At 51.3% G+C, this 12,151-nt stretch overlaps 1 protein-coding gene across 5 annotated transcripts in view; it reads right to left on the bottom strand.

Annotated features, from left to right (window-relative positions):
* The window catches only part of EIF4G1 (eukaryotic translation initiation factor 4 gamma 1), a 134,622-nt gene that overhangs the window by 105,858 nt on the left and 16,613 nt on the right, over positions 1-12,151 (bottom strand). For all 5 annotated transcript variants that reach the window (XM_083363862.1, XM_083363865.1, XM_083363866.1 and 2 more), the window contains 2 exons: positions 3,248-3,356; positions 1,844-1,933 (listed from right to left, as the gene is read on the bottom strand). In XM_083363862.1, the coding sequence (XP_083219988.1) occupies positions 1,844-1,933; positions 3,248-3,322 (165 nt within the window). In that variant the 5' untranslated portion in view covers positions 3,323-3,356. The remainder of the gene's footprint in view (positions 1-1,843; positions 1,934-3,247; positions 3,357-12,151) is intronic.

The raw sequence follows: 12,151 nt of genomic DNA, 5'->3' as shown, positions 1-12,151 counted from the left end.
GACTGTTTTCAGGACCACGGAGGACACAGCCCTTCTGGGGTGGGGGTGGGGGGTCTGCAGGCAGTCTGCCAAGAAGACAAGAGACGGAGAACAGAGTCCGGGGCTCTCGAAGACGTGCAACACACCGAAAGGTCGTTGACAGGGGTAAGGGAGAAAGGAAAGGAAAAGGCCAAACATCTTGCGATCCGTCCCGGGAGCGGCCAGGAAGTCCGTTCAGAGGGGAAGGCCAGAACGGAGCACCCAAACGGGGACGCGAGACAGCGGGAGTGGAGTTTTCCAAAAATGAGAAACGGTGACAAGAGAAGCAGTATCGTGAGTCAGATGCCATGCAAGTCACAAGGGAAAAGTGGTGAAGGGGGGGGGGGGAGGAGAGGAGGAAGGAAAGCTTCTGGGCTGTGGACACTGCAGTCAAACTGGCCCTAACCGCAATCTCGTTGGTCATAAACTCAGGGGAAAGGTGGCCCTAGCAAATCCCTGCCCCAGGCCCCTGTTACAGGTTTTGATTTGTGTTGTTCTTTGGGACTGGTATCTTCTTCCACACCCCAACCAGCTCTCCCCTTGCGGGCTTAAAAGTGGTTGGTGTGATCCACAATCGGCTCCCCTTTCAAATGTGTTACAGCCGCGAGACCAAATGGCTCCTTATAGCCATCGTAATCCGACCCAGGAAGGGGAAAAAAAACATAACAACAACAAAAAAAACACAGTACAGGTAGTCCTTGACTTACAACCGTCCGTTTGGCCACCGTTCAAAGTTACAAAGGCACTGCGGGGGGGGGGGGGAGAGGACTTACGACCGGGGTTTTTTTTTTTCGCCCTGGTGTTACAGTGATCAAAATTCGGATGCTCGGCAACTGGCTTACGTTTTAATGACGGCGGCCCGGCTTTGCGGCCCTTTTCGCCAACAACAGGGGAAAGGCCAGATTCACTTCACCACCTTGTTATTAACCGAACAACGGCAGCGATTCAGAATGGCCGTACAACGGGGCGAAATTCGCTTTAAACAGCTGCCTTGCTCGGCAACGGAAAGCTGGGGCTCAATTGTAGTCGTAAGTCGAGGACTCCTGGTTACTATCGTCTCTGTCTTGAAAAACCGGGCAGCTGAGAACGAAAGGGGGGGGAGGGGGGGTAAGCTGCCCAGAGACAGGAGAGCTTCCAGGAGACGCAGTGTGTCTAACCTGGGGGTTTGACCCTGATTACCTCAGACCCCCACCCCCCCCATACACACAATCCTCCAGCCCTGCGGTCAGTGGCCCTGCAGTGTCCAAGCACCACCCCTGATCGGACGGCACCCTAACCCTGGGATGGCATCCAGCATGCAGTGAGGCAAGCAGGGGGAGGTTAGTACCTGCTGATGTAAAGCACGAGGCCCTGCTGGAAACTACGACAAGAAAGAGCGCGGGGGGAAAGGAGACAAGAGGAGAACGTCACCGACAGTTACAGGCCCCTCTGCCTACTCTCTGCTTCCTCCCCCATCCCCCTTTCCCCAAATTCTTCTCTCCTCGGGGCAACAGGCCCGCCCTCCCTGCCTCCTCTCTTCCATGCGGACCCTAGCTAGGAGGTTTCCACCACATCTCTGAACCTCATGGCTGGCTCCGTTGCTCGTCCCAACCCGCCCCCCCCCCCGGCCTGGCACACGCCGTGAGAGCTGCTCCCGAGTCAGAGTCAGCGGTGCCTGCAGACAGAGTCAGCCTGCAGGGCTGCTTTTGTGGCCGGCCAGCCCCGGGCCAAACCAAAGAACCTGTTGGGCAGCCCGCATCCGAGAAGGCTCGGCTGCCACCTCGAGAGTGAGTCCTTGCAGCCCCCCGTGGAGCTGCAGGCCCGGCGGCTGTCGCCACCCTCTTACCGGTCGAGGCTGGGAAGGCGTATTCATTTGGGTAGCTTGCGCTGGGTTAAAAACCACAGGTGCCGCCTGGCCAGGAGGAAATGCTGACTGCTAGGAGAAGGGAGAAGAGAAGAAGCAGGTTAGCAGCTTCGTGGCAGCTGCCCCAACCCTCCCAACCGCAGCTGCGGCAGCATTTGAGGAATGTGAAGCTCTGACTCGAAGACGAAAAGGAATTAAAATGGCGTTGGCCAACCTTCCCTATGCCAAAGCCAGCCAAGAGGCCCAAAGGCAGGCGATCTACAGAAAAGTTCATTACAAGTTCATTCTGGTAAAACTGGTAGCAGTGTCACAGGGTTGAAGAACTACGGCCTGTTTAGCACTTGTGGACTTCAATTCCCAGAATTCCTAAGCCAGCCTTTTAGCACTTGTGGAATTCAATTCCCAGAGTTCCTGAGCCAGCCTTTTAGCACTTCAATTCCCAGAATTCCTGAGCTAGCCTTTTAGGACTTGTGGACTTCAATTCCCAGAATTCCTGAGCCAGCCTTTTAGGACTTCAATTCCCAGAATTCCTGAGCCAGCCTTTTAGGACTTCAATTCCCAGAATTCCTGAGCCAGCCTTTTAGGACTTCAATTCCCAGAATTCCTGAGCCAGCCTTTTAGGACTTCAATTCCCAGAATTCCTGAGCCAGCCTTTTAGGACTTCAATTCCCAGAATTCCTGAGCCAGCCTTTTAGCACTTGTGGACTTCAATTCCCAGAATTCCTGAGCCAGCCTTTTAGGACTTCAATTCCCAGAATTCCTGAGCCAGCCTTTTAGCACTTGTGGACTTCAACTCCCAGAATTCCTGAGCCAGCCTTTTAGGACTTCAATTCCCAGAATTCCTGAGCCAGCCTTTTAGCACTTGTGGACTTCAATTCCCAGAATTCCTGAGCCAGCCTTTTAGGACTTCAATTCCCAGAATTCCTGAGCCAGCCTTTTAGCACTTGTGGACTTCAATTCCCAGAATTCCTGAGCCAGCCTTTTAGGACTTCAATTCCCAGAATTCCTGAGCCAGCCTTTTAGGACTTCAATTCCCAGAATTCCTGAGCCAGCCTTTTAGCACTTGTGGACTTCAACCCCCAGAATTTCTGAGCCAGCTTTTTAGGATTTCAATTCCCAGGATTCCTGAGCCAGCCATTTAGCACTTGTGGTCTTCAACTCCCAGAATTCCTGAGGCTGGCTGGCTAGCTGAGGAATTCTGGGAGTTGAAGTCCACAAGAAGTCCTAAAAGGGCCGTAGTTTCCCACCTCTGCTAGAGGATCTCCCCCCCCCCTCAAGCCACCAAAACAAGGTAAAGCGGCAAAAATCTGAGTGTTATCTAGGGGGAAACGACTCCCTCGGAAGTAGCCCAAGTGCGGAAGGTAGCCCGGGGAGGAGACTCCTTACCTGTGGAAGTCCAGGAGAAGGGGAGGGGTGCGGGGCTGATGGGGTTCCTCCTGAGGGTTGTGGAGCTTTGTTCATTTCACGTGTTGCTGCATAAGGATCCTCTTGCTATCTGCAGAGAGGGAGGACGAGAGAAGGGTCACCAAGATGAACACAGGGAGGAATCGGACACGGTGAACGAAGAAGGGCTGAGAAACCAAGCCGGAGGCTACGCAACGCACAAGGCGAGAAAGGCTCTGTGGGAATCGCTGAAACCCAGATTTTTATGTCAATTTGCCACAGACGCAACCTGCCAAAGTGTATTAAAAAAAAAACCGGGGACTTTTCAGAATTCCGTGACCTGACAATGTTTTTTTTTTTTTTTAAAAAAAGAAGGAATTATCTGCAGCAAGAAAAAAGGGCAGTCGAAACGTGTGGGGATGAGGACAAAGTCTACAGAAACATCGCCGCTCTAGGAAAGTAATAAACAGACCAGGAAGGACATGTACCAAGCAGCATGGAAGCACGGATGGAAGATTTCGGTTGACATCGTTAAAACGGACGCAGAAACGGCAGAAGTAAAATGGGAAAACCAGCCCAAGACCTCATTAGACTAGCCTTCCCTCCCCTTCGCTCAGAGAGGAGAGCCATATAATTCTCACTTCAAACGCTGTGGAACGCAGGAAGTCCTCGTCTTACGACCGCGGCCTTGCTCAGCCATTTCCACGGCTGAGCAAGACAGTCGTGAAGTGAGCTTTTGCCCCGTTTTATGGCCTTTCTTGCCAGAATCGTTAAGTGAATCGCCGTGGTTTTTAACTTAGTGACCCAGCTGTTAAGTGGTTAAGTGAATCTGGCTCTGCTCGTCAGCAGGTCGCAAAAAGGGGATCACATGACCCCGCCCAGGAGACTGCAACTGTCGTTAAGTACATGCCAGTTGCCAAACATCCAAATTTTGATCATGTGACCATGAGGATGCTGCAATGGTCTTTATAGTCTTCAAACCTGAGCTCTTTTAGGACTTGTGGACTTCAACTCCCAGAATTCCTCAGCCAGGCACGCTGGCTGAGGAATTCTGGGAGTTGAAGTCCACAAGTCCTAAAAGGGCCAAGTTTGAAGATGCTTGGCTTAGATAGTCAAGTAATCTGGCTAGCTTATCAAGGTCTTGCTCAAAAAGAATGCTTTAAAAGTCATATTAAGTTCCTATTAAATCTCAATCTAGCACAATTGGGTACAACCTCCAGTCCCAGGCAGCTCTGGACAGCTAGTAATGCGGCCCCATAAGATCACACACTTTTGAATAATATGGGATTTCTAAAGATTAACTGTATTATGAATTGCCCAGGACAAACTGCTCTTTACTCAACGCAGCCCACATGAGCCGATATGTTCGACAGGGGTTTTCAAACTTGGCAACTTCCAGACTTGTGGACTTCAACTCCCAGAATTCCTCAGCCAGCCGTGCTGGCTGAGGAATTCTGGGAGTTGAAGTCCACAAGTCTGGAAGTTGCCATAGTTGCCCATCCCTGCTCCACACTGCTCGTGAATTGTTTGAATCAAGATGAAAGTCCGTGGGTTGTGAAAGAAGGCTGGCCCGCCGTCACGTCACTTATTCCCTTCCCCTGCACTAACAGTTCCCGAAAAAAAGAGGAGTTGCGCGATGGCCTTGGAGTCCAAGATGGCCCCGCCGAACCATTCACAACATTTAGTTCAGGCACTCTTTGGGCACCTTGGCGCCTGCCATGTCTCTGGGAAAGAGATTTAGCTGCTCTGAGCACAACTGCACCGTCGGCAACAATTCTCTCCCATCCATACACACACACGCGTGCGCGCACCCTTGCAAGCAGCCAATGTGCCTGTGATGCAGCGTGGCACCCAGGTGGTCGAGGCCAGGCGGCCTGCAGCATCTCTTCCGACAGGAAGTAACTGGGGCTAAGCCAATCAAGAGGTGTCAAGTCTCAAATGACCCCTGCTTTCCAGACTGAAATACTAAATCTCCTCTCTAATCCAGGACAACAAACTGCAGGGCATCCCTTTTGGGTGAACGAGGACGACAGCCACTCGGAAATCAAGAGTCCAGGCCCCACTGTTGGGAAGCTGATGAAAAGTCCTGAATTAACCTTCCAGGGCCGATTCTCCATCATTCATGGTTGTCTCTGAATTAACCACAGCCCCCACCCACATCACCGGGAGGCAAAAGGAACTTCTGGGGGGGGGGGAAAAAATCACAAAACCGGCACAGCACTAATGGTAATTGTGGGGCAGCCCCCCTCCCCCTTTTTAATCCAAGTCTGCCTGCTGAACTGTTTACACACACACACACACACACACACACAAAAAAGCAGCACTTTGAAAAGGCCAAGACGTGTTGTTTTTTTTAAGCCCAGGCCCGACCGACCCCACCACCCCACCGATAGGTTGGTAAGAAAGAAAAGAAAAAGAAGAAAAAAAGACGGAACCAACTTTGGAACTTAATTTTCGGCCTCGGGACCACCCCTCTCTCCGAATCCTTCGTGCCCGTCTATCTGGGATCGCGGCAAACCGAAAGAAAAGAGGCGATCTTCCTTGGGGGGACGGGGGGTGGTGGGAAAGCCTGTCTCTTATCCCACTCCTAACTCAAGGCAGGCGGCGAAAAGACGCACGGCAGGCGGAGAGGGAGATGAAAAAATACTTACCCAAGTAGGAAAACCCCAGGCAAGTGTTTTGGCAAACGGCTGAGACTTTTCATCTGCCTGGCTTTCCGAAAGGAATTGGGGGTAGGGGAAGAGGGGGGGGGGGGGAAGAGAGAAAAGATCAGCCTGCAAACCGGCTGGTGCATGGCACGGCGGTCCGGGCTCGCCAAACATGGGCAAGGCAGGGGATTGCCCCCCGCCCCCACCCTGGAAAGGCCGGGAACATGAGTGCCGGAGGGGGGGGAGCTGCCGTCGGTGCTGGCGGTGTCAGATCGCACTCTGCTGCACTGCAGAGACATAGAGACGAGAGGAGAGGAGCCTAAGGAGAACCAGAGAGGACTCGGAGCCCCACCCAGTCGCAGCCGTTTGGTCTCAGCGCTGGATCAGCACTGCCCAAACCAGTTGGAGGAAGCTTCACACCCACGTGGCTGAGTCACTGGCGCTGCCCAGGCTGAAGCAGCAGGAGAAAAAAAGAGGGCTGAAGCAACCTTAGGGCCCACCTTAGCCCAGCCGACACCCATCCGGGCCGATCACAGCAGGCATGGGAGCCCGGCTGCAGGAAACCTGGGTGCAGTGCCTACGCCCACGGGAAGCGTGCCCTCGCCCGGGAACCTGCCCCATCATCTCACCTCCGCTCCAAAGGGCAGAAGACCGGGGTGGGGGGGTGTTTGAGGAAAGGAAACTTAACTGAGCATCTTAAGCAGCTGCTTGGGGGAAGTCACACGGCTGGTGCTCAACTTATAACCATGCCACTTACAACCATGCCTTCCGTGAGGGTTCGAAGTTATGACAGGCATTGAAAACAAAGTGACTTGGGAGCATTTACCCACGCTTACCACCACTGCAGCGCACCCCACGGGCACAAGATAAAGAATTCGGAGGCTCGGCAACTGGCTTTGCCGTGTCCCCACGTCATGGGATCGATCCCCTTTTGCGACCTCCTGACAAGCAAAACCAATGGGGAAGCCAGCTTCACTTAACGGGTGTGTTACTCATTTAACAACTACGGTGATTCACTTTAACGACTGTGGCCAGAAAGGTTGTAAATTGGGGCAAAGCTCACTTAGCCGCTGTCTTGCTTAGCAACAGAAATTTTGGGGCCAATTACGGTCGTAAGTCGAGGACTTACGAGGAAGGGGGTGATAGCAAGCCGCAATGAACATGAATTCGAGCAAACTCCGGGAGACCGTGGAAGATTTTGGGGGGGGGGCGGCCATGGTGTGCTTACCGAATAAACAACAGCCACAAAAGGCGTATTTCACGTGATTGAGCAAACAATGAGACCTGTCAGTATTTGGGAAGGTGAGACATGAATTAAGGAGGGAGAGTGCAGGTAAAGGTTCCCCCGCACACGCGTGCTAGTCGATTCCGACTCTAGGGGCTGGTGCTCATCTCCGTTTCAAAGCCGAAGAGCCAGCGCTTGTCCGAGGACGTCTCCGTGGTCATGTGGCCGGCATGACTAGACGCCAAAGGCGCACGGAACGCTGTTACCTTCCCACCGTAGTGGTCCCTATTTTTCTACTTGCATTTTTTATGTGCTTTCGAACTGCTAGGTTGGCAGAAGCTGGGACGAGTAACAGGCGCTCACTCTGCTACGCGGCACTCGGGATTCGACCCGCCAAACTGCCGACCTTCTGATCGACAAGCTCAGCGTCCTAACCCACTGACCCACCACGTCCCTGGGAGAGTGCAAGGAGAGCGTTAATTGCCTTTTCCTTTCAAAGGTCTACTTTGGGCTCAGGACCATTTTTAGGATATCTCATAATTTACTTTGGCTTTGGGCAACATCATTCTCAGGCTCAGTTACCCATCAGACAAGGAGGAAATAAGAGCAAACTGGGCCTTCTTCACAAAACGGAGAGATAACGCAACGCACTGTGCAAAATTAGTACCTGGCGCTAGCAGTAGCCAGCCACGCTCTCTACAGGAACTTCATGCGGACAGCTAGCTTCTGAGGACTAAACCAGCATCGTGAATTCAGTTCGTGCAATGTCGACCTGCGCTTTCGGCTCCAGATCGGAGGTTAAGAGGATCCCCTTTGGAGGATTTTTACAACGGGGAGAGCTCCGGAGGCAAACTGAAGGGAAGGGAGGCACTGGGACTACCCGGGTACGTTGAGAGAAGCCAACGCAACTTAACTCGGGGACCATCTCAGCAGCAGAGGAAAACAGCTGTTGCTAAAGAATTCAGGGGCTGCCTTCTCGCACAAACACGTACTAATAAAAAAAAAACAATCCCACCGGTAAATGGATTTACCATTCTAGCATTCAGGAATCATCTAAAGCACAAGGATGGACGTTTTCCAGAGAAGAGGCAATTCCCAGCTGGGAGTAAATTGCTATGGGCAATTGGAGCTTGCAGTCTGTGGAGGCTCAGGATGGAACCAGGCATTCAGGACGGACAATTATAGCTGCCTTGTGACCTTTTACCCTCCATTTCTCTTTCCTTCCCATGTTCGAAACGTCCTTGAGAGCTTAAAAATACATCTTTGCCTCCTGCACAATCCACCTGAGAGGGGACCGGGACTAGGATGCTATCTGCTACTACCCCAGTCGTCCCAACCAGAGAGTCTTCTCCCAGTGGGAGTACAGAATGACCCTCCAAACGTGGGCGCTCACCTAGACACCTCTTCATTCCAGAGGACAAACAAAAATCTCAGCCGCTTACTTGGAACTCGGATCGCACCCAGAATGCATCCCATAGCAAAGTTGGGCATCTCTGGGAGAAGAGCCATAGGCAAACTGGGGAGGGCAAGAGGCAGAACTTGGTAGGAGAGAAAGGACCACCTTCTGAGTTCCAACGTTTAGCTCTCCAATCTTCTGGATCCCCCATTTATTGGTGCTTGGCAAGGTATCAGTGACAAGGAACTGTGGGAGCTCCCGATCATCTGGAGAGGACCCTTTCGTTACCCTTACGTTTATATCAGGGGCAGGTTTAAGACTTGGGGACGTCAGTTCCCAGAATTCCTCAGCCAGCAGGAAGTTGAAGTTCACAAGTCTGCCAAGTTTGGAAACCCCTGGTCTGTATCGATGTTGCTTAAGCCTCTGGGAACGGTGTTAGGAGGGGAAGACTTTTCATATCCACGATGCCAAAACAGCTCTCCTCTCAGACACATTAGGTCAGGGGTCTTCAAAGTTGGCGTTTTTATGACTTGTGGACCTCAACTCTCAGAATTCGTGCCTGGCCGAGGAATTCTGGGAGTTGAGGTCCACAAGTCATAAAGGGGCCAGGTTTGAAGACCCCTGCCTTAGGTCTTCGGTTCCTAGAATTCCTGCACTTGGTGGTAAGTGGAGGCAATTGGGATGGGGATCTGGAGATAACTGGAATAGGGAAGGTCTTGAAGAATCCCTAAATGGACAGAGACTCACAATCGACTGCTAAGGTATCCCAAATCCAAGGAGCCCAAACTGCGAAGAGGACAGAGGGAGGTAGAATAGTGACTACGTTTAAAGGTATAATAAACCCATCATTTAACTTAGAAAAACATATGGAGGAAGTCAGAAGGAACTATCCACTACCCCAGGGAGGTAGGCAACCTTGACTCTTTTATAACTCATGGACTTCAACTCCCAAAATTCCTGAGCCAGCCGCGCTGAGGGGAAAGGGAGAGGTTGCCAAGCAGGGCCATGCTGGCTCAGGAATTCTGGGAGTTGAAGTCCACGAGTCATAAAAGAGCCAAGGTTGCCTCAGGAATTCTGGGAGTTGAAGTCCACGAGTCATAAAAGAGCCAAGGTTGCCTACCCCTGCATTATCCCAAGCAAAGGGAACAGCTGAAATGTGTTGATAATGCATCAATGCCACTGTAGCCAACAATGGTACCCAGCCTATTTCCCAAGCAGCTATTTATTCCTTAGAGCAAGCCCACTCCAGCCTTGTCCCAAATGGTCCTTGATTGGCCCTATTGAGGGAGAGAAAGCGGCAGAAACCCCCAACAGCTGCTTGCCAGGAAAGGCGACCGGCTGACTGTGGTTAGATTCACGCTGGTCCAAGACTTCAGCTACTCAAGGTCTTCTGACACAACGCGATTAGTCAGGCCGGCCCATTAAGCAAACACTTGAAGGTTAAATCCTGCGAAAGCAGGGGAGGAGGAGGAGACGGAGTCAGCACACCACAAGCCAGGGTCTTCGGCACATGTGCCACGTGCTCCAAGGCCAAACCCTGGTGCTCCGAGGGCTACGTACATCAAGGAGACCAAGAGAAGACGGAAAGTGAGCGATGATCAGCTGGGGCAAATAGGTGCTCCCTAGCTGTGTATTAAATTTCGGCTCCCATAATCCTCCAGACAGGGCGACCATGGTTGGTTTCAAAGGCAACACCAAACCTCTTTCAGCAGCTCTCTCTCTCTCTCTCTTTCAGGTAACCATCGACATCGGAAGGACCAGAGCGCGTAGCTCGCATCCTGAATTACCAGCCTACACCGCCTGGTTTGATTAAGAGCCGTTCCTCTCCCCCCCCCCGATACGTTGTGCAGAAACAAATAACGCTAAGCTTGTAAGCCGCCCTGAGTCTTCGGAGAAGGGCGGGATATAAATGGAATTAAAATAAAAAAATAAAAACGTTGACAGCCCTTTTCAGGGCCACTGGGAGGATTGCTGGGGTACCGCACACAAGACAAGCACCAGCCCTCCTGAACTGCAAAAATGTTCTCCGAAAACATCACGCTTTAGAAGCGTGAGAGGGGCCACCTGAATGGAAGAAGCGGGGAAGCAAATGCCCATGTATGCAGACAGACAAGCGGGATCGCCCGAGCGGTTGTCAGAGCAAGGCTTTCGTGATCAAGCGTAATATTGCAAACCGGGCCTGCAGCAATGGCTGGCATTAATCAAGCAAGCAAGCAACCACCCACCACAATCCGGGCCTAAGAACAGCCAATGCTCATCAGCTAGAATGGAGTCTGGATCTCCTGGCAGAGGAATTCTGGGAGTTGAAGTCCGCAGGTCTTCCAAGTTACCAAGGTAGGATGATGCCCCGAGGCTTAAATACGACTACTAAGAGCCGTGGCGGCACAGTGGTTAAAATGCAGTGCTCCAGGCTTAATTCTGCTGACTGCCGGCTGCCAGCAGTTCGACAGTTCGATTCTCACTGGCTCAAGCTTGACTCAGCCTTCCATCCTTCCGAGGTCGTTAAATGAGGACCCAGGTGGTTGGGGGGCAGTATGCCGACTCCATAAAGCGCTTTAGAGAAGGCTTGAAAGCACTGTGAAGCGGTACAGAAGTCTAAGTGCTATTGCTACCAATGGGGCTAACCATTGACAACAATTCATTTAGTGACCGTTTAAGGTTACAATGGCAGGGAGGTATGACCATTTTTTACACTTACGACCATCGCCACATTCCCCGTGGTCACGTGATCGAAATCCAGACACTTAGCAGCAGACTTATATTTTATGACGGTCGCGGTGTCCCGGGGTCATGTAATCGCTTTTTGCAACTTTCTGGTCAGAAGAAGTCAATGAGGGAAACGCGATTCACTTAACAACCCTGTTACTAATTTAACGACTGCTCCGATTCGTTAATAACTGTGGCAAGAAAGGTCGTAAAATGGGGCAAAACTCACTTGACCAAAAAAAATGTTGGGCTCAACTGAGGTCATAAGTTGAGGACTACCTGTGTATAAAGTTAAAATCCTGGCCCATCAGGGCTGAACACCAGACAAAAAAAAGAAAAGAATAGAAGACATTTAAGAAGGAGCACAAGGCAGGTGCCGGTCATAAATCATCTTGAGGCTATAACCAGAGGACTTTCGGAGGCCGATTACAGGCTTGTTGTCACACCAGCGCACCTGCCCAGGTTCTGTAGGCACCTGATTAAATTCACTCTGCGGTCAGTTGGAATAAATATGTCAGGACTGTAACTCAATTATCCAGCCAAGCAGGTCAGTTACAGAGCCGATTTAAATCAGAAGTGGTCAATAGGGCTAAGGCACGGTCTACTTTTATGAAATAAGGTTGTGTAATTCAAAACAATTGCAGGATTTGCATTTGCCAGAGCGCAATCTTATTGCTCTAAAATTCCCTATTTGCAAAACCGCTGACAATGAATGCGAGCTGCCGAAGAACTCACAAAACAGGAATCGCACTTTTGTTTTTCAACAATAGGGCTTATGAGAGCTTCCTACAGGATTCTCTGATCCAACCACTTTTGCTTCTATGATTATTCATGCAATTCGGAAGGAAAACGTCCATGAAACGTGTTACTTAACTCACCAGAAACCTGGGAAATCCAAAATTGTGTGAACCATTTTGCTTACATTTCTTCCC

The sequence above is a fragment of the Vipera ursinii genome (genome assembly GCF_947247035.1).
Source record: "Vipera ursinii genome assembly, chromosome: 5".
NCBI lineage: Eukaryota > Metazoa > Chordata > Lepidosauria > Squamata > Viperidae > Vipera > Vipera ursinii.
Note: the sequence above shows the minus strand (reverse complement) of the source record. Positions and strands in the feature narration are given on the sequence as shown.